Source organism: Pimephales promelas, chromosome 7, assembly GCF_988280905.1.
Source record: "Pimephales promelas chromosome 7, fPimPro1.hap1.1, whole genome shotgun sequence".
In the NCBI taxonomy this organism is placed as follows: Eukaryota; Metazoa; Chordata; class Actinopteri; order Cypriniformes; family Leuciscidae; genus Pimephales; species Pimephales promelas.
The window spans coordinates 29231345-29252105 of record NC_142775.1 but is presented as its reverse complement, the minus strand read 5'-3'; the positions used below and the strand labels follow the sequence as shown (position 1 = coordinate 29252105).

The following is a 20761-nucleotide window of genomic DNA, read 5'->3' as shown; positions in this document are numbered from 1 at the left end:
TCCAATCTTCTCAAAACTCGGGATTCTGATAGAGGGCCACGAGACTTTGACCTGAGTGCAAAAATGGAGGCTCTAGACCCTTCCAGAGCTGAGATATCGAAACTCAAAATTTTGACCCGAAAAAAAAAACGACAGTGTTACCCCTTACGTTTTTTTCATTTTTGGGCAAAAAATTAAGTTTCTCCAATCTTCTCAAAACTCTGGATTCTGATAGAGGGCCACGAGACTTTGACCTGAGTGCAAAAATGGAGGCTCTAGACCCTTCCAGAGCTGAGATATTGAATTTTAAAATTTCGACCCGAAAAAAAAACGACAGTGTTACCCCTTACGTTTTTTTTGTTTTCGGGCGAAAAATTAAGTTTCTCCAATCTTCTCAAAACTCTGGATTCTGATAGAGGGCCACGAGACTTTGACCTGAGTGCAAAAATGGAGGCTCTAGACCCTTCCAGAGCTGAGATATCGAATTTCAAAATTTCGACCCGAAAAAAAACGACAGTGTTACCCCTTACGTTTTTTTTCATTTTTGGGCAAAAAATTAAGTTTCTCCAATCTTCTCAAAACTCTGGATTATGATAGAAGGCTGTGAGACTTTGACCTGAGTGCAAAAATGGAGGCTCTAGACCCTTCCAGAGCTGAGATATCGAAACTCAAAATTTCGACCCGAAAAAAAAACGACAGTGTTACCCCTTACGTTTTTTTCATTTTTGGGCGAAAAATTAAGTTTCTCCAATCTTCTCAAAACTCTGGATTATGATAGAGGTTTGTGAGACTTTGACCTGAGTGCAAAAATGGAGGCTCTAGACCCTTCCAGAGCTGAGATATTGAATTTTAAAATTTCGTTTCGAAAAAAAACGACAGTGTTACCCCTTATGTTTTTTTCGTTTTCGGGCGAAAAATTAAGTTTCTCCAATCTTCTCAAAACTCTGGATTCTGATAGAGGGCCACGAGACTTTGACCTGAGTGCAAAAATGGAGGCTCTAGACCCTTCCAGAGCTGAGATATTGAATTTCAAAATTTCGACCCGAAAAAAAAACGACAGTGTTACCCCTTACGTTTTTTTTCATTTTTGGGCAAAAAATTAAGTTTCTCCAATCTTCTCAAAACTCTGGATTCTGATAGAGGGCCACGAGACTTTGACCTGAGTGCAAAAATGGAGGCTCTAGACCCTTCCAGAGCTGAGATATCGAAACTCAAAATTTTGACCCGAAAAAAAAACGACAGTGTTACCCCTTACGTTTTTTTCATTTTTGGGCAAAAAATTAAGTTTCTCCAATCTTCTCAAAACTCTGGATTATGATAGAGGGCTGTGAGACTTTGACCTGAGTGCAAAAATGGAGGCTCTAAACCCTTCCAGAGCTGAGATATCGAAACTCAAAATTTTGACCCGAAAAAAAAAAACGACAGTGTTACCCCTTAAGTTTTTTTTTCATTTTTGGGCGAAAAATTAAGTTTCTCCAATCTTCTCAAAACTCTGGATTATGATAGAGGGCTGTGAGACTTTGACCTGAGTGCAAAATTGGAGGCTCTAGACCCTTCCAGAGCTGAGATATCGAATTGTAAAATTTCGACCCGAAAAAAAAAACGACAGTGTTACCCCTTACGTTTTTTTTTCATTTTTGGGCGAAAAATTAAGTTTCTCCAATCTTCTCAAAACTCTGGATTCTGATAGAGGGCCACGAGACTTTGACCTGAGTGCAAAAATGGAGGCTCTAGACCCTTCCAGAGCTGAGATATCGAATTTCAAAATTTCGACCCGAAAAAAAAACGACAGTGTTACCCCTTACGTTTTTTTCATTTTCAGGTGAAAAATTAAGTTTCTCCAATCTTCTCAAAACTCTGGATTATGATAGAGGGCTGTGAGACTTTGACCTGAGTGCAAAAATGGAGGCTCTAGACCCTTCCAGAGCTGAGATATCGAAACTCAAAATTTTGACCCGAAAAAAAACGACAGTGTTACCCCTTACGTTTTTTTCATTTTTGGGCGAAAAATTAAGTTTCTCCAATCTTCTCAAAACTCTGGATTCTGATAGAGGGCCATGAGACTTTGACCTGAGTGCAAAAATGGAGGCTCTAGACCCTTCCAGAGCTGAGATATCGAAACTCAAAATTTTGACCCGAAAAAAAACCTCTAGAGCCTCCATTTTTGCACTCAGGTCAAAGTCTCGTGGCCCTCTATCAGAATCCAGAGTTTTGAGAAGATTGGAGAAACTTAATTTTTTGCCCAAAAATGAAAAAAAACGTAAGGGGTAACACTGTCGTTTTTTTTTCGGGTCGAAATTTTGAAATTCAATATCTCAGCTCTGGAAGGGTCTAGAGCCTCCATTTTTGCACTCAGGTCAAAGTCTCGTGGCCCTCTATCAGAATCCAGAGTTTTGAGAAGATTGGAGAAACTTAATTTTTCGCCCGAAAACGAAAAAAACATAAGGGGTAACACTGTCGTTTTTTTTCGAAACGAAATTTTAAAATTCAATATCTCAGCTCTGGAAGGGTCTAGAGCCTCCATTTTTGCACTCAGGTCAAAGTCTCACAGCCCTCTATCATAATCCAGAGTTTTGAGAAGATTGGAGAAACTTAATTTTTCGCCCAAAAATGAAAAAAACGAAAGGGGTAACACTGTCGTTTTTTTTTTTCGGGTCGAAATTTTGAGTTTCGATATCTCAGCTCTGGAAGGGTCTAGAGCCTCCATTTTTGCACTCAGGTCAAAGTCTCACAGCCCTCTATCATAATCCAGAGTTTTGAGAAGATTGGAGAAACTTAATTTTTTGCCCAAAAATGAAAAAAAAAACGTAAGGGGTAACACTGTCGTTTTTTTTTCGGGTCAAAAGTTTGAGTTTCGATATCTCAGCTCTGGAAGGGTCTAGAGCCTCCATTTTTGCACTCAGGTCAAAGTCTCGTGGCCCTCTATCAGAATCCAGAGTTTTGAGAAGATTGGAGAAACTTAATTTTTCGCCCAAAAATGAAAAAAACGTAAGGGGTAACACTGTCGTTTTTTTTTCGGGTCAAAATTTTGAGTTTCGATATCTCAGCTCTGGAAGGGTCTAGAGCCTCCATTTTTGCACTCAGGTCAAAGTCTCACAGCCCTCTATCATAATCCAGAGTTTTGAGAAGATTGGAGAAACTTAATTTTTCACCTGAAAACGAAAAAAACGTAAGGGGTAACACTGTCGTTTTTTTTTTCGGGTCGAAATTTTACAATTCGATATCTCAGTTCTGGAAGGGTCTAGAGCCTCCAATTTTGCACTCAGGTCAAAGTCTCACAGCCCTCTATCATAATCCAGAGTTTTGAGAAGATTGGAGAAACTTAATTTTTCGCCCAAAAATGAAAAAAACGTAAGGGGTAACACTGTCGTTTTTTTTTTCGGGTCAAAATTTTGAGTTTCGATATCTCAGCTCTGGAAGGGTCTAGAGCCTCCATTTTTGCACTCAGGTCAAAGTCTCGTGGCCCTCTATCAGAATCCAGAGTTTTGAGAAGATTGGAGAAACTTAATTTTTTGCCCAAAAATGAAAAAAAAAACGTAAGGGGTAACACTGTCGTTTTTTTTTCGGGTCGAAATTTTGAAATTCGATATCTCAGCTCTGGAAGGGTCTAGAGCCTCCATTTTTGCACTCAGGTCAAAGTCTCGTGGCCCTCTATCAGAATCCAGAGTTTTGAGAAGATTGGAGAAACTTAATTTTTCGCCCGAAAACGAAAAAAAACGTAAGGGGTAACACTGTCGTTTTTTTTCGGGTCGAAATTTTAAAATTCGATATCTCAGCTCTGGAAGGGTCTAGAGCCTCCATTTTTGCACTCAGGTCAAAGTCTCACAGCCCTCTATCATAATCCAGAGTTTTGAGAAGATTGGAGAAACTTAATTTTTCGCCCGAAAACAAAAAAAACGTAAGGGGTAACACCGTCGTTTTTTTTTCGGGTCGAAATTTTGAGTTTCGATATCTCAGCTCTGGAAGGGTCTAGAGCCTCCATTTTTGCACTCAGGTCAAAGTCTCACAGCCCTCTATCATAATCCAGAGTTTTGAGAAGATTGGAGAAACTTAATTTTTCGCCCAAAAATGAAAAAAAAAAAACGTAAGGGGTAACACTGTCGTTTTTTTTTCGGGTCGACATTTTAAAATTCAATATCTCAGCTCTGAAAGGGTCTAGAGCCTCCATTTTTGCACTCAGGTCAAAGTCTCGTGGCCCTCTATCAGAATCCAGAGTTTTGAGAAGATTGGAGAAACTTAATTTTTCGCCCGAAAACGAAAAAAACGTAAGGGGTAACACTGTCGTTTTTTTTTCGGGTCGAAATTTTAAAATTCAATATCTCAGCTCTGGAAGGGTCTAGAGCCTCCATTTTTGCACTCAGGTCAAAGTCTCACAGCCCTCTATCATAATTCAGAGTTTTGAGAAGATTGGAGAAACTTAATTTTTCGCCCAAAAATGAAAAAAAAAAGGGGTAACACTGTCGTTTTTTTTTCGGGTCGAAATTTTGAAATTCGATATCTCAGCTCTGGAAGGGTCTAGAGTCTCCATTTTTGCACTCAGGTCAAAGTCTCACAGCCCTCTATCATAATCCAGAGTTTTGAGAAGATTGGAGAAACTTAATTTTTTGCCCAAAAATGAAAAAAAACGTAAGGGGTAACACTGTCGTTTTTTTTTCGGGTCGAAATTTTGAAATTCGATATCTCAGCTCTGGAAGGGTCTAGAGCCTCCATTTTTGCACTCAGGTCAAAGTCTCGTGGCCCTCTATCAGAATCCAGAGTTTTGAGAAGATTGGAGAAACTTAATTTTTCGCCCGAAAACAAAAAAAACGTAAGGGGTAACACTGTCGTTTTTTTTTCGGGTCGAAATTTTAAAATTCAATATCTCAGCTCTGGAAGGGTCTAGAGCCTCCATTTTTGCACTCAGGTCAAAGTCTCACAGCCCTCTATCATAATCCAGAGTTTTGAGAAGTTTGGAGAAATTTAATTTTTCGCCCAAAAATGAAAAAAACGTAAGGGGTAACACCGTCGTTTTTTTTTCGGGTCGAAATTTTGAGTTTCAATATCTCAGCTCTGGAAGGGTCTAGAGCCTCCATTTTTGCACTCAGGTCAAAGTCTCGTGGCCCTCTATCAGAATTCAGAGTTTTGAGAAGATTGGAGAAACTTAATTTTTCGCCCGAAATCGAAAAAAACGTAAGGGGTAACACTGTCGTTTTTTTTTTCGGGTCGAAATTTTAAAATTCGATATCTCAGCTCTGGAAGGGTCTAGAGCCTCCATTGTTGCACTCAGGTCAAAGTCTCACAGCCCTCTATCATAATCCAGAGTTTTGAGAAGATTGGAGAAACTTAATTTTTCGCCCGAAAACGAAAAAAACGTAAGGGGTAACACTGTCGGTTTTTTTTTCGGGTCGAAATTTTACAATTCGATATCTCAGCTCTGGAAGGGTCTAGAGCCTCCATTTTTGCACTCAGGTCAAAGTCTCGTGGCCCTCTATCAGAATCCAGAGTTTTGAGAAGATTGGAGAAACTTAATTTTTCGCCCGAAAACGAAAAAAACGTAAGGGGTAACACTGTCGTTTTTTTTTCGGGTCGAAATTTTAAAATTCAATATCTCAGCTCTGGAAGGGTCTAGAGCCTCCATTTTTGCACTCAGGTCAAAGTCTCACAGCCCTCTATCATAATCCAGAGTTTTGAGAAGATTGGAGAAACTTAATTTTTCGCCCAAAAATGAAAAAAACGTAAGGGGTAACACTGTCGTTTTTTTTTTCGGGTCGAAATTTTGAAATTCGATATCTCAGCTCTGGAAGGGTCTAGAGCCTCCATTTTTGCACCCAGGTCAAAGTCTTGTGGCCCTCTATCAGAATCCAGAGTTTTGAGAAGATTGGAGAAACTTAATTTTTCGCCCGAAAACAAAAAAAACGTAAGGGGAGAAATTTCCCTTTGTCGTTTTTTTTTCGGGTCGAAATTTTAAAATTCAATATCTCAGCTCTGGAAGGGTCTAGAGCCTCCATTTTTGCACTCAGGTCAAAGTCTCACAGCCCTCTATCATAATCCAGAGTTTTGAGAAGATTGGAGAAACTTAATTTTTTGCCCAAAAATGAAAAAAAAAAAACGTAAGGGGTAACACTGTCGTTTTTTTTCGGGTCGAAATTTTGAAATTCGATATCTCAGCTCTGGAAGGGTCTAGAGCCTCCATTTTTGCACTCAGGTCAAAGTCTCGTGGCCCTCTATCAGAATCCAGAGTTTTGAGAAGATTGGAGAAACTTAGTTTTTCGCCCGAAAACGAAAAAAACGTAAGGGGTAACACTGTCGTTTTTTTTTCGGGTCGAAATTTTAAAATTCAATATCTCAGCTCTGGAAGGGTCTAGAGCCTCCATTTTTGCACTCAGGTCAAAGTCTCACAGCCCTCTATCATAATCCAGAGTTTTGAGAAGATTGGAGAAACTTAATTTTTCGCCCAAAAATGAAAAAAACGTAAGGGGTAACACTGTCGTTTTTTTTTCGGGTCGAAATTTTGAGTTTCGATATCTCAGCTCTGGAAGGGTCTAGAGTCTCCATTTTTGCACTCAGGTCAAAGTCTCACAGCCCTCTATCATAATCCAGAGTTTTGAGAAGATTGGAGAAACTTAATTTTTTGCCCAAAAATGAAAAAAAACGTAAGGGGTAACACTGTCGTTTTTTTTTTCGGGTCGAAATTTTGAAATTCGATATCTCAGCTCTGGAAGGGTCTAGAGCCTCCATTTTTGCACTCAGGTCAAAGTCTCACAGCCCTCTATCATAATCCAGAGTTTTGAGAAGATTGGAGAAACTTATTTTTTTGCCCCAAAATGAAAAAAAACGTAAGGGGTAACACTGTCGTTTTTTTTTCGGGTCGAAATTTTGAAATTCGATATCTCAGCTCTGGAAGGGTCTAGAGCCTCCATTTTTGCACTCAGGTCAAAGTCTTGTGGCCCTCTATCAGAATCCAGAGTTTTGAGAAGATTGGAGAAACTTAATTTTTCGCCCGAAAACAAAAAAAAACGTAAGGGGTAACACTGTCGTTTTTTTTTCGGGTCGAAATTTTAAAATTCAATATCTCAGCTCTGGAAGGGTCTAGAGCCTCCATTTTTGCACTCAGGTCAAAGTCTCACAGCCCTCTATCATAATCCAGAGTTTTGAGAAGATTGGAGAAACTTAATTTTTTGCCCAAAAATGAAAAAAAAAAAACGTAAGGGGTAACACTGTCGTTTTTTTTTCGGGTCGAAATTTTGAAATTCGATATCTCAGCTCTGGAAGGGTCTAGAGCCTCCATTTTTGCACTCAGGTCAAAGTCTCGTGGCCCTCTATCAGAATCCAGAGTTTTGAGAAGATTGGAGAAACTTAAATTTTTCGCCCGAAAACGAAAAAAACGTAAGGGGTAACACTGTCGTTTTTTTTTCGGGTCGAAATTTTAAAATTCAATATCTCAGCTCTGGAAGGGTCTAGAGCCTCCATTTTTGCACTCAGGTCAAAGTTTTACAGCCCTCTATCATAATCCAGAGTTTTGAGAAGATTGGAGAAACTTAATTTTTCGCCCAAAAATGAAAAAAACGTAAGGGGTAACACTGTCGTTTTTTTTTCGGGTCGAAATTTTGAGTTTCGATATCTCAGCTCTGGAAGGGTCTAGAGTCTCCATTTTTGCACTCAGGTCAAAGTCTCACAGCCCTCTATCATAATCCAGAGTTTTGAGAAGATTGGAGAAACTTAATTTTTTGCCCAAAAATGAAAAAAAACGTAAGGGGTAACACTGTCGTTTTTTTTTCGGGTCGAAATTTTGAAATTCGATATCTCAGCTCTGGAAGGGTCTAGAGCCTCCATTTTTGCACTCAGGTCTAAGTCTCGTGGCCCTCTATCAGAATCCAGAGTTTTGAGAAGATTGGAGAAACTTAATTTTTCGCCCGAAAACAAAAAAAACGTAAGGGGTAACACTGTCGTTTTTTTTTCGGGTCGAAATTTTAAAATTCAATATCTCAGCTCTGGAAGGGTCTAGAGCCTCCATTTTTGCACTCAGGTCAAAGTCTCACAGCCCTCTATCATAATCCAGAGTTTTGAGAAGTTTGGAGAAATTTAATTTTTCGCCCAAAAATGAAAAAAACGTAAGGGGTAACACTGTCGTTTTTTTTTCGGGTCGAAATTTTGAGTTTCAATATCTCAGCTCTGGAAGGGTCTAGAGCCTCCATTTTTGCACTCAGGTCAAAGTCTCGTGGCCCTCTATCAGAATCCAGAGTTTTGAGAAGATTGGAGAAACTTAATTTTTCGCCCGAAATCGAAAAAAACGTAAGGGGTAACACTGTCGTTTTTTTTTTCGGGTCGAAATTTTAAAATTCGATATCTCAGCTCTGGAAGGGTCTAGAGCCTCCATTGTTGCACTCAGGTCAAAGTCTCACAGCCCTCTATCATAATCCAGAGTTTTGAGAAGATTGGAGAAACTTAATTTTTCGCCCGAAAACGAAAAAAACGTAAGGGGTAACACTGTCGTTTTTTTTTTCGGGTCGAAATTTTACAATTCGATATCTCAGCTCTGGAAGGGTCTAGAGCCTCCATTTTTGCACTCAGGTCAAAGTCTCACAGCCCTCTATCATAATCCAGAGTTTTGAGAAGATTGGAGAAACTTAATTTTTCGCCCAAAAATGAAAAAAACGTAAGGGGTAACACTGTCGTTTTTTTTTTCGGGTCGAAATTTTGAGTTTCGATATCTCAGCTCTGGAAGGGACTAGAGCCTCCATTTTTGCACTCAGGTCAAAGTCTCACAGCCCTCTATCATAATCCAGAGTTTTGAGAAGATTGGAGAAACTTAATTTTTCACCCAAAAATGAAAAAACGTAAGGGGTAACACTGTCGTTTTTTTTTTTCGGGTCGAAATTTTGAGTTTCGATATCTCAGCTCTGGAAGGGCCTAGAGCCTCCATTTTTGCACTCAGGTCAAAGTCTCACAGCCCTCTATCATAATCCAGAGTTTTGAGAAGATTGGAGAAACTTAATTTTTTGGCCGAAAACGAAAAAAAACGAAAGGGGTAACACTGTCGTTTTTTTCGGGTCGAAATTTTGAGGTTCGATATCTCAGCTCTGCAAGGGTCTAGAGCCTCCATTTTTGCACTCAGGTCAAAGTCTCACAGCCCTCTATCATAATCCAGAGTTTTGAGAAGATTGGAGAAACTTAATTTTTTGGCCGAAAACGAAAAAAAAAACGAAAGGGGTAACACTGTCGTTTTTTTCGGGTCGAAATTTTGAGGTTCGATATCTCAGCTCTGCAAGGGTCTAGAGCCTCCATTTTTGCACTCAAGTCAAAGTCTCAGAGCCCTCTATTATAATCCAGAGTTTTGAGAAGATTGGAGAAACTTAATTTTTCGCCCGAAAAAGAAATAAAACGAAAGGGGTAACACTGTCGGTTTTTTTTCGGGTCGAAATTTTGAGGTTCGATATCTCAGCTCTAGAAGGGTCTAGAGCCTCCATTTTTGCACTCAGGTCAAAGTCTCACAGCCCTCTATCATAATCCAGAGCTTTGAGAAGATTGGAGAAACTTAATTTTTTGGCCAAAAACGAAAGGGGTAACACTGTCGTTTTTTTTTCAGGTCGAAATTTTGAATTTTGATATATCAGCTCTGGAAGGGTCTTGAGCCTCCATTTTTGCACTCAGGTCAAAGTCTCAAGGCCCTCTATCATAATCCAGAGTTTTGAGAAGATTGGAGAAACTTAATTTTTCGCCCCGAAAATGAAAAAAAACGAAAGGGGTAACACTGTCGTTTTTTTTTTCGGGTTGAAATTTTGAGTTTCGATATCTCAGCTCTAGAAGGGTCTAGAGCCTCCATCTTTGCACTCAGGTCAAAGTCTCACAGCCCTCTATCATAATCCAGAGTTTTGAGAAGATTGGAGAAACTTGATTTTTTGCCCGAAAACGAAAAAAAAAAACGAAAGGGGTAACACTGTCGTTTTTTTTTCGGGTCGAAATTTTGAGTTTCGATATATCAGCTCTGGAAGGGTCTAGAGCCTCCATTTTTGCACTTAGGTCAAAGTCTCGCGGCCCTCCATGATAATCCAGAGTTTTGAGAAGATTGGAGAATCTTGATTTTTCGCCCGAAAAACGAAAAAAAACGAAAGGGGTAACAATGTCGTTTTTTTTTTCGGGTCGAAATTTTGAGTTTCGATATCTCAGCTCTGGAAGGTTCTAGAGCCTCCATTTTTGCACTCAGGTCTAAGTCTCATGGCCCTCTATCAGAATCCAGAGTTTTGAGAAGATCAGAGAAACTAAAAATTTCGACCCGGAAAAAAACAGTGGTACCCCTTTCGTTTTTTTTTTTTCGGGTCTAAATTTTGAGTTTTGATATCTCAGCTCTAGAAGGGTCTAGAGCCTCCATTTTTGCACTCAGGTCTAAGTCCAATGGCCCTCTATCAGAATCCGGAGTTTCAAGAAGATTGGAGAAACTTATTTTTTCGGACTAAAAAAAAACAAAAAACGAAAGGGGTACCACTGTCGTTTTTTTTGGGGAGTCCAAATTTTGAGTTTCTCTGATCTTCTTGAAACTCTGGATTCTGATAGAGGACCATGGGGCTTAGACCTGAGTGCAAAAATGGAGGCTCTAAACCTCTTCCAGAGCTGAGATATTGAGATTTATATAATGGTTCAATATCTCAGTATCTCATAAATATCTCAATATCTCAGCTCTGGAAGGGTCTAGCGTCTCTATTTTTGCACTCAGATCTAAGTCCAATGGCCCTCTATCAGAATCCAGAGTTTCAAGAAGATTGGAGATACTTATATTTTCGGACAAAAAAAAAAAAAAACGAAAGGGAACTTCTTGAAACTCTGGATTCTGATAGAGGACCATGGGGCTTAGACCTGAATGCAAAAATGGAGGCTCTAGACCCTTCCAGAGCTGAGATATTGAGATATTTATAATGCCTCAATATCTCAGTATCTCTTAAATATCCATTTTTGCACTCAGGTCTAAGTCCCATGGCCCTCTATCAGAATCCAGAGTTTCAAGAAGATCAGAGAAACTCAAAATGCCGAGGACTACCAAACCCTTCTGGAGGATCATGAGCACCTGATGCTCAAACCGTGTATCGGCATTATCATGCACCAACACACACAGCAAGACTTGTGACAGAAGGGTTTGATGAAGATGAAAGTGACGTTGAACATCTCCCATGGTCTGACAGTCACCAGATCTGAATATTATTGAGGTGTTTTGGAGGAGCGAGTCCACCAGCATCATATAGTGACCTGAACACTGTTCTGGAAGAGGAACGGCTCACAATCCCTCTGGTCACTGTGAAGGACTTCTATCTGTCAATTGGTGCTGTATTTGGATGCAAAATGAGGCCCTCACCATTCTAACAAATTATTGTGTTGTAAAACCAGGTGTTTCAGTTTCATTGTCCAACCCCTGTAGTTTTACCATCTCTTTATGAACTTTTTGAAGCGTCAAAGTAGTAGTTGTGTAGCAAGTCAAACAATGGAGGGACAGAAATCTCTTATTTCATCAAAAAGATGAAGATAATTTGTGTTCTGAAGATGAACGAAAGTCTTACGGGTTTGAGACGACATAAAATGACAGTTTTAATTTTTGGGTGAACTATCCCTTTCACTTGTGCAAATGTCCCTCCACCATAAAAGTAAAAATAAAGCTGCATTTTTACCTGGTGAAAGGGTTATTGTGGGATATTTCCATTATTGTGGGAACCTTGTAAATAAAATAAGAAAAAAATGTACATGTGAAATGTAAAAATTTTTTATTTTTATTAAGCATGCAGTCTATGAAGCACTTCATACACTTAACAAATAATAACCAATTGATTAGCATTCACTACACAATATTTAAAACAACCAAAAAAGTCAAACTGTTCATGAGGTTATTAGATACATCTAATACTGCATGTGTGTCAGGGCTGACTGATTCTCATAGGGGAACAAAAAAGTGATCCATAATTGTATGAAATATTTTTAATGATGGTTAAAAAAAAAGTTAAACCTAGGTGAGACCTTTATGCAAATGAATCAGAACCTGCAAAGACACCACAGATTATACTTTGGTCGCACAAATATTTTCTATTTCAATAAACTGGCTGAAACAGATTCTCTTAGATGGGACAGTAAAGATATAAAAATCAAACAATAAAATAAACACTTCCCAGAGCCTTGCACAAATTAAAAAAAATCACCTTAAACCGACACAACATGAAATAAATACAAAGCAAAATTTCAATTTCAGTTCAGTGCCACACTTTCATTTTTCCTCAAAATATGATTGTAATGAATTCCCTTTTTGAACGTGACCTCACTGTTAAACACTATAAACCCTCCTCAGGCCATTCAAAAAATAAATCCGTTTCAGAGACATCAGTCAGCCCCAGTGCTGCCTACCAAAAACACTGCAATGCTGTGGAATAGGCAAGGTTATGAAATATGGAAATAAAGACAACAAAGTACCCACTCCAAATCTAGCTTATGCATATACACAACTTCAAATGTTGTATCCTCCATTCAAGGTAAAAGTAAACATGTTATTGGCTTTTATTTATATAATTTTAGTTCTCTAATAGTTTTCTCAGTCCTTGGTGCAAAAATTTGGTCTGTAAATTCTGGATGTTCAACTTCATATTGCGTCCTTTACCGTGCACGGCCTGTTGTTAGCATGGTTTGTATGCACACATGCACTCTTCTGCAGTGTAAGGATTAGCGCTGGTGGGCATTGAGAGGTGGAGGACTGACAGAGACATGCTCACTCAGTGTAGTGCATGATGGACTCAACGTAGTTTCCAGGGAAAAGTCCCGTAGTGCCGCTCATCACGCCTTCATACCAACCGTCATCGTTCTTTTTAATCACATAGATGATGGCCCCCTCATGGAAAGACAACTCATCTTCCTTGTCTTGCATGTAGTCATAGATTGCCACCACTAAAAACAGGAAAAACAAAAGAGACCGGCAAGTTACCAATGAGCCATGCAGAAATTGTGCCCATCATTCACAGTTCTACACATTGCCACCACTTGTGTGTTTGTTCATTTTGTCAGCTTTTTAGTTATATTTAGTCAACCTTGTCCTGTTTTTGTTTAAAAACTTCACATTAGAATCACAATGATTATTTTCACTTGAGAAATCTATTTCTACATTTCATCAGGATTACTGCACTCTCACCTACAGGCACAAATCAAGAGAATGTCAACTCATATGCATGGTTTATTTTACTCGTCTAGTTTACTCGTCTAGATTTATTGTAGGCTATGCCATATAAGAACACTGTCTACATTATAAAAACTAGTCAAACAATAAACTTCTCAGAAATTAATTGTGTTTATCCAATAATTCCAAACTAATGTTTTTTTTTTTTATTAGAACAACTGAAAAAAAATTTTTTTCTCACATAGGTGCAGTTATTACACAAATATAGTCAAGGATGTATTACAGAGGTTTGATCACAGATTTAGTCGCAGCAAACAGCACAAGTGGCTCGTGAAGAAACACAGACTGGCTGTATGACAGAATATCTAAAAATGGAGATCGCTGAACTCCAGCTTACTCATTTGTTGGTGTTTTCAGATCATCTGCACTTCTTCCGCAGTCTTAGTCATAGAAAAAAAGGTTGTCAACAAGCTTTTTTTTTTAATCAATGAAATTAACACTAGTTTACTTTACTTATCCTCAACCCAGTTTCCCACCTCAATAGCAGCAAAAGTGTTTGCAAAACAACATGAACAAGTACAATTTTCCTAACTTTTTTTTTTAATGCAAGCACAAAAGACATAATTTTAAATATAAAGTTTAACCAAGCACATTAAAATGTATTAATGAACAAAATTGTAACCTATGCTGTTATGGCCTAGTTAGCCAGTAATATTGTGAGATTAAAGCTATGGTATACGATGTTAAAAATCAGTCGAGAAAGCCTGAGACAGTAGGGAAGTTTTAAAAAAACTCATACCGCCCCTCCACACACACCCCTCCCCTCTGTGCTACCTGATCCCTAACCTATGTGACTTTTGTGTTCACGTCAATGCAAGATTAGTAACACATGAAATGTTCTAAACTCCCCGCCACCATCACTATAATACTACTAGTATTGCTAAGGTTTTCAGTAATTGTTATTGCAGCACAGAGCGCATCTTGTTCAAATTCCAATCGGCTCGAACAGAAACGCGCTAGGCATACTGAAATATATTCAAGCACTTCAAGAAATATTTTTACTTTGACCCGTGATAGGCGATGCTAAACGGCTAACATTCCAATGCCGACCGGCAGCATGAGCATGTTGTCAGACTGATAAAAGCTATTTATGTAACATGTCACACCATACAATTATAATTAAATGTTTACCTGCTCAACAAAAAGTCATCCGTGTCAGCGTCGTTTTCAGTCCCAGATCTCCCTGAAGCTTCCTCCAATGGTCAATGGAGGACCCTTTATTTATCCTACTTAGAGTCCGGCATTTTAACCTCTGCTCTTTCCTCTACAGACTTTCTCTTTGGTGCAAACTTTACAGTAGGGGCAAGCAGGGGCCGCTTGCTGCTGTCATTTATATTTTTATCCGTTGCTTTATCCATTGCTGATCTGACGCTACTTAGCTAGCTACCATACACTGTCTGTCAGCTACTTGCTCGAGCTAGGAGGGGGGGCGGGTCAGGTGCGGTTGGGTTGGAGATGCGAGCGCCAGGCGGAGTTTTAAGTGGAGCTGGTGATTGGATGAGAGCAGTTGACCAATGTAAGCTGCCCGGCCAGACAGCTTAGATTGGTCAACTTCTCTGCGGCTGTACAGCCAATGGAGTGAATGGATTTTTTTCTTTATTTTTTCTAATCATATTGTTAGGATTGTACTATAGAACCATAACCAGCATCTAAAGGAGGATATTATTAATGAACAATCTTTGAAATCATATACCCTAGCTTTAATCTAAACAGCATCTTCAAAATATTTTCAGTGTACCTTTCTCCATATAAGTTTGTGGAGCCCAGGGTGGGTCTTCTTCAGCATAAGGGTCACTGTACTCCACCACAGAAGACTCTCCTTCCTCATCTTCAGGAGGAGCTGGATTTTGTGTCTCAAACACCGGCTCTTCTGAAGGGGGAGGTGGGGGAGGCGCATCTGAAACTGAGTGAGAGTAGAGAAATGAACAGGAGACACATGACTCCAGTTGAGAAGGCCATGCAAGCTCATGGATCCATGCAGAGAGAGCAAGTAGTCAGTTATGATATGGATGGTTTACTGTGAAAAAGAAACAGTGATGAAAGTTACACTCCTAATATTCTCTGAATACAGGTGCATTCATGTGTGTATGCATTTCTATACCTGTGATTTACTCATCTGCCACAAAATTGTAAGCTTGAGGGCTTTTTCTTAGAAAATATTGATTTCACAAACCTTGCAAAAAATAATCACAAACCTTGCAATTTAATCCAGCTGTCCAATTGAAAAACTTTAAATCTATTTTAAAATATGCTGTTCTATATCCAGTTGCCCTCTTTCATATATTCATATTGTTTTCACTGTGTACTCTATGTAAAGTTAGCGTTACCTTGTTTATTTGAAAAAAATATGATTATCAGTGCACATTACCAGATTACTGAGTGCCCTGTTACAGTGTTTATTTCCTTTTTTATTTATTTGTGAAAAGTACTGTAATAGAATTGCAGATTCAAGTTGTTGCCATCTAAAGTATAAGCACGTTAACTTTAAAGATTTCTTTCTCTATATTTATTTTAATCAGTATTTAATGAATTAAAGCATATATATATATATATATATATATATATATACAGTGCCCTCCACAATTATTGGCACCCCTGTTTAAGATGTGGTCGAGGACTTTTAAAAATTCTCCCTTTTTTTTAAACAACATAGAACCCAAATGCAATAAAAGAGAAAAATCCAACCTTTTATTTAAGTACATTACTTTGGTGGTAAATTTTTTTTTTTAAATTTAGAAAAATAAAAACTTCAAATCATGTGTCCCACAATTATTGGCACCCCTAACAATTCCGCTGAAAAATGTAATTGATATTAAAAAAAAATATATTTTCTGTAGTTGCTAATGTTGGTCAGGATATCTAGGAACTTTTAATTAGTAATTCATGACTTCCTATTTCCCTGGGGTATAAATATGACATGACACAGAGGCCTAATTCTCTTACCCATTTGTCAACATGGCAAAGACAAGAGAACACACCATTCAAGTAAGGCAGATGTGTGTTGACCTTTATAAGTCAGGCAATGGCTACAAGAAAATAGCCACTCACCTTATCTTGCCCGTATCTAAAGTTAGAGGAATCATTAAGAAGTTTAAAACAACTGGAACAGTGACAAACAAGGCTGAAAGAGGTCCCAAGTTTATCTTACCACAACGCACTGTGAGGAGGATGCTAAGAAAAGTAAAACAAAGTCCTAAGCTCACTGTCACAGAATTGCATCAAATAGTGGCATCTTGGGGTCACAAAATCTCCAAAACAACCATCAGACGCTCTCTACATGCCAACAAGATGTTTGGGAGGCATGCTAGGAAAAAGCCTTTTCTCACTAACACTGACAAACGTAAACGTCTGGTGTTTGCCAAGCGGCACTGGGACTTCATCTGGGATCGTGTGCTTTGGTCGGATGAGACTAAGATTGAGCTTTTTGGCAACAAACACTCTAAGTGGATCTGGTGTAAAACAAAAGATGTGTATGCCGAAAAGTACCTCATGCCCACCGTGAAGTATGGTGGAGGATCTATGATGCTGTGGGCCTGTTTCACTTCCAAAGGCCCTGGGAACCTTGTTAGGGTGCATGGCATTATGAACGCTTTGAAATACCAGGACATTTTAAATAAAAACCTCTGCCAGAAAGCTGAAGATGGGTCGTCATTGGGTCTTTCAGCAGGATAATGATCCAAAACGTGTAGCAAAATCTACACAAAAATGGTTCAGTCACAAACTCAAGGTCCTCCCATGGCCATCTCAGTCCCCAGACCTCAATCCAATCGAAAACCTGTGGGGTGAGCTAAAGAGGAGAGTGCACAAGAGAGGGCCCAGGATTCTGGATGATCTAGAAAGATTTTTCAAAGAAGAATGGTCAAAGATCCCTCTCTCTGTGTTCTCCAATCTTGTGAAATGTTATAGGAGGAGATTAAGTGCTGTCTTGTTGGCAAAAGGGGGTTGTACAAAGTATTAACATCAGGGGTGCCAATAATTGTGGGACACATGATTTGAAGTTTTTATTTTTTTTAAATTTTACATTTTTTTTTTACCACCAAAGTAATGTACTTAAATAAAAGGTTGGATTTTTATCTTTTTTTGCATTTGGATTCTATGTTGTTTAAAAAAAAGGGAGAATTTTTAAAAGTCCTCCACCACATTTTAAACAGGGGTGCCAATAATTGTGGAGGGCACTGTATATCAGCTTGATATCGGCATTGGCCATTAAAAAACAATATCGGTCGACCACTATTATACGTATATTTTCATGCTTTCAACAGTATCTCTAGTGTTTTTTAGACAAGCTGCTTTGAGCTGAATGTGTATGTGTATGTCTCTGAATGCTAGAGGGTCTCATTGGAGAAGCTCAAAGCCACTTACTGGTTTCCTGTACGCGAGCCACAAAACCCGTCAGTGGAAGCTGGGGTGTGATCTGCAGTATGGAGGGGGGAGGGGGGGCCACTGAGGCTAGTCCACAAGACCACAAAATAGCGTGGGGGGTGGGGGGTGTGAGCAATGAACCAAGATAAAGAAAGTGGATGTGTAAGGACAAAAACAGAAGACAGTAGATAGTTAGTTGAGTGTGCAAACACTGTCTGACAAACAGGAAGTGGTTACCTCATAGCAGAAAGGATGAAGGGTGGATCTGCAATAGCTAGAGAGGTTCAAACACTAACCCGTTTAAACATTAAAGTAACACTCTAACAATGTTAATACAACCATGTATCATTAAAGATGAAGTATGTCGTTTCAAACAACCTTGCAAACACCTCTTTGGCCCATTGCACCTCACCCAACTCAAATCACAAATACAGCTCATACGGGTTTTTGTGATGGCATGACTGCTGCCTTTGATACAGTTAACCACCAGATCCTCCTGTCAACCATAAAGATGAAGGGCATCTTGGGATCCACACTCCAATGGTTCAAGTCTTACCTCTCAGACAGGTCCTTTAGGGTGTCATGGATGGGCGGGTGTCTAAGACCCAACATCTAGCTACTGGGGTGCCTCAGGGCTCAGTGCTTGGACCACTTCTCTTCTCTTATCTATGCGACATCACTAGGATCTGTGATTCAGAGACATGGCTTTTCCGATCACTTTTATGCTGATGTCACACAACTCCACCTCTCATTCCAGCCTGACGATCCCACGGTACTGTAGCTGCTCGTATCTTAGCCTATCTGGCTGGATGAAGGACCACCACCTTCAACAAAATCTTGCGAAGGCAGAGCTAGTTGTGGTCCTGGCCAACCCAACACTTCATCACAACTTCCCATTCAGCTAGGCTCATCATCCATAAATCCAAGATCAGCCAGGAATCTTGGGGTTGTAATTGATGATCAATTAAACTTCATAGACCACATTGCTAGAACTACCCAGTCAAGTAGATATGCCTTGTATAACATGAGGAGGATCAGGCCCTTCCTAACAGAGCATGCTACACAACTTCTTGTTCAAGCGCTTGTTCTATCCAGACTGGACAATTGTAATGCTCTCCTGGCTGGTCTTCCAGCTTGCTCTGTCAAACCTATGCAACTGTTCCAGAATGCTGCAGCCAGAGTGGTCTTAAATGAGCCGAGGACATGTCACTACTCTACTCACAAAACTGCACTGGTTGCCAGTTGCCACTCGCATTAAATTCAAGTCACTGACGTTGGCCTACAGAACAACCACTGCTCCCTTTTAACTCATTACTTCAGACTTATGTGTCATCTAGTATTACAATCTCAAAGAGGCACAAAATCTCATTCTCTCACTTTTACCATTTCTGTCCCTTGCTGATAGAATGATGTGCCTAACTCAGGGGGGAGGCAGGACAATGAGGTATGAATTGTGAGAGCGGTACCTTGGTTCTGATTGTAATAGGGCCCTCCATTCTGTTGGCTGGAGGGCATGGACGTCTGACCCATGATTGAGGGCGGCCGGCGATACGGCAGCGAACCTCCCACTGTTGGCGAGATCTGTCTGGGGACGGGTCTGTTCATGCTGTAGAACTGAGGAACACCTGCACGAACAACACACAGTCATGAGACTGTAAACTAATCATGTCCGTTACTGAGAAACACACCACAATTCCTTAAGAGTTCAAAATAAATGAAAAGAATGTTAAGGACAAGCATATTTTGATAATGATCAATGGTACAAAAGCAAGTGTGAAAGTCATGATCTGAACTAAAGAGGTTTTCACACTAGCCACTGGTTTCACAGACAAGGCTTAAAATGTTTGAGCTGTTTTAACTGAAAGAAACTTGCAAGGACATTTCGGAAAATATGTCAGTGCCATTGCACACCAGCTTTCTATGAAAGGATGTTTCTTTTTATAATGCAAAAGGCATGTATATAAAAGACACTTAAATATCCTAATCAATACTGGATTAAGCCCTGTCTGTGAAAGCAGGCTTATGGTACCTACCTACCTACCTACCTACCTACAGTAAAACTAAAAAAAAACTGTTACTTTTGTGGATGTCTCAAATATACAAAGTAAAAACTGTAACAAACAATGAAAACAGCTTAAGAGACTCACGAGGAAACAATATGAGCAGGACACAAAGACCAAAAATTCACCACAGAATAGCATGATATTTCAGCAGGTGTGAAATGACACAAGGGTAGAAGGAGTGACTGATGGACTGGAGAAGCTTCGGACAGTGGCGAACTCACCAGTCCCAGGGTCGGTGTCGGATGTAGCACTACCAGCAGCTGTAGTGAGGGGTGGCTGGGAGGTAGGAGAGCTTTTATCTAGGGTCAGAGAGCTCTCAGTGGAGTCGAGAGATTCGGGGATTGAAGGTTGTGTGGGAGTTAAGTTTGAGGAAGTGAAAGAAGGCTGAGTGGGGTTAGTTGGAGCTGAATTTGTGCTGGCACTAACAGCTTGAGGGTAAAATGAGGAGAGAGGAAGGAAACCAAATGAGAAATGCTTTTGCATTTCACATAAAGGGAGGTAATGTGGGGGCATGATTTAAGAAGCTGAGCATAAAATCACAATTCTGCTTTTCTGAAGTCTATATCAGGGGTGTCTAATCCTGCTCCTTGAGGGCCACCTTCCAGCACATTTTAGCTCCAGCCCCAATTAAACACTCTAACCAGTTAATCAGTGTGTTCACGAACGATCACTAGAAACACCCAGACAGGTGTGTTGCAGCTAAGGTCTGCAGGACAGTGGCACTTCAGGAGCAGGATTAAACAACCAATTCAGTTCCATTTTTTTGTATTCATTTATAGCCTTATTCAGAAAATACTTGTTCAGTCGTTTGAGAGGAAATACAATAGAAACTGCTTAAATACACCAATCCCCCTCCCTCCCTCAAGTGGTTGAGTTTTTGTATTTGATCTTGAATATAAAGTCAGATGTTAGCAAGACCATATCACACTTCTTAAGCAAGAACATATTCCAAATTATCAAAAAAGAAATGATTGCAGCCAGAGAATGTAATTGTTAAGTGAAGTCAGAGAGGAGATGAAGATGTCACCTGGAAAGGCGCTGGGTGGCGAGGGTGTGGGCACAGCGATGGGAACACCCACACTTCCACTCCCGCTGTTTTCACGACTGCTACTGCGGCTGCTGGGATAACTGCCGCCACTGCTCCCACTGCTGAACAGATTACACACCACGTGTACATGTG

General features: G+C 39.7%; 1 protein-coding gene across 11 annotated transcripts in view; it reads right to left on the bottom strand.

Moving 5' to 3' along the window:
• Positions 1 to 11688: 11688 nt before the first annotated feature.
• Positions 11689 to 20761, bottom strand: part of abi2a (abl interactor 2a) — a 33193-nt gene continuing 24120 nt past the window's right edge. For 2 of the 11 annotated variants that reach the window (XM_039683401.2, XM_039683403.2), the window contains 6 exons: positions 20609 to 20730; positions 19803 to 20009; positions 18985 to 19143; positions 17519 to 17605; positions 14895 to 15059; positions 11689 to 12870 (listed from right to left, as the gene is read on the bottom strand). In XM_039683401.2, the coding sequence (XP_039539335.2) occupies positions 12695 to 12870; positions 14895 to 15059; positions 17519 to 17605; positions 18985 to 19143; positions 19803 to 20009; positions 20609 to 20730 (916 nt within the window). In that variant the 3' untranslated portion in view covers positions 11689 to 12694. The remainder of the gene's footprint in view (positions 12871 to 14894; positions 15060 to 17518; positions 17606 to 18984; positions 19144 to 19802; positions 20010 to 20608; positions 20731 to 20761) is intronic. The other 9 variants (XM_039683402.2, XM_039683404.2, XM_039683406.2 and 6 more) reach the window with 6 other exon arrangements.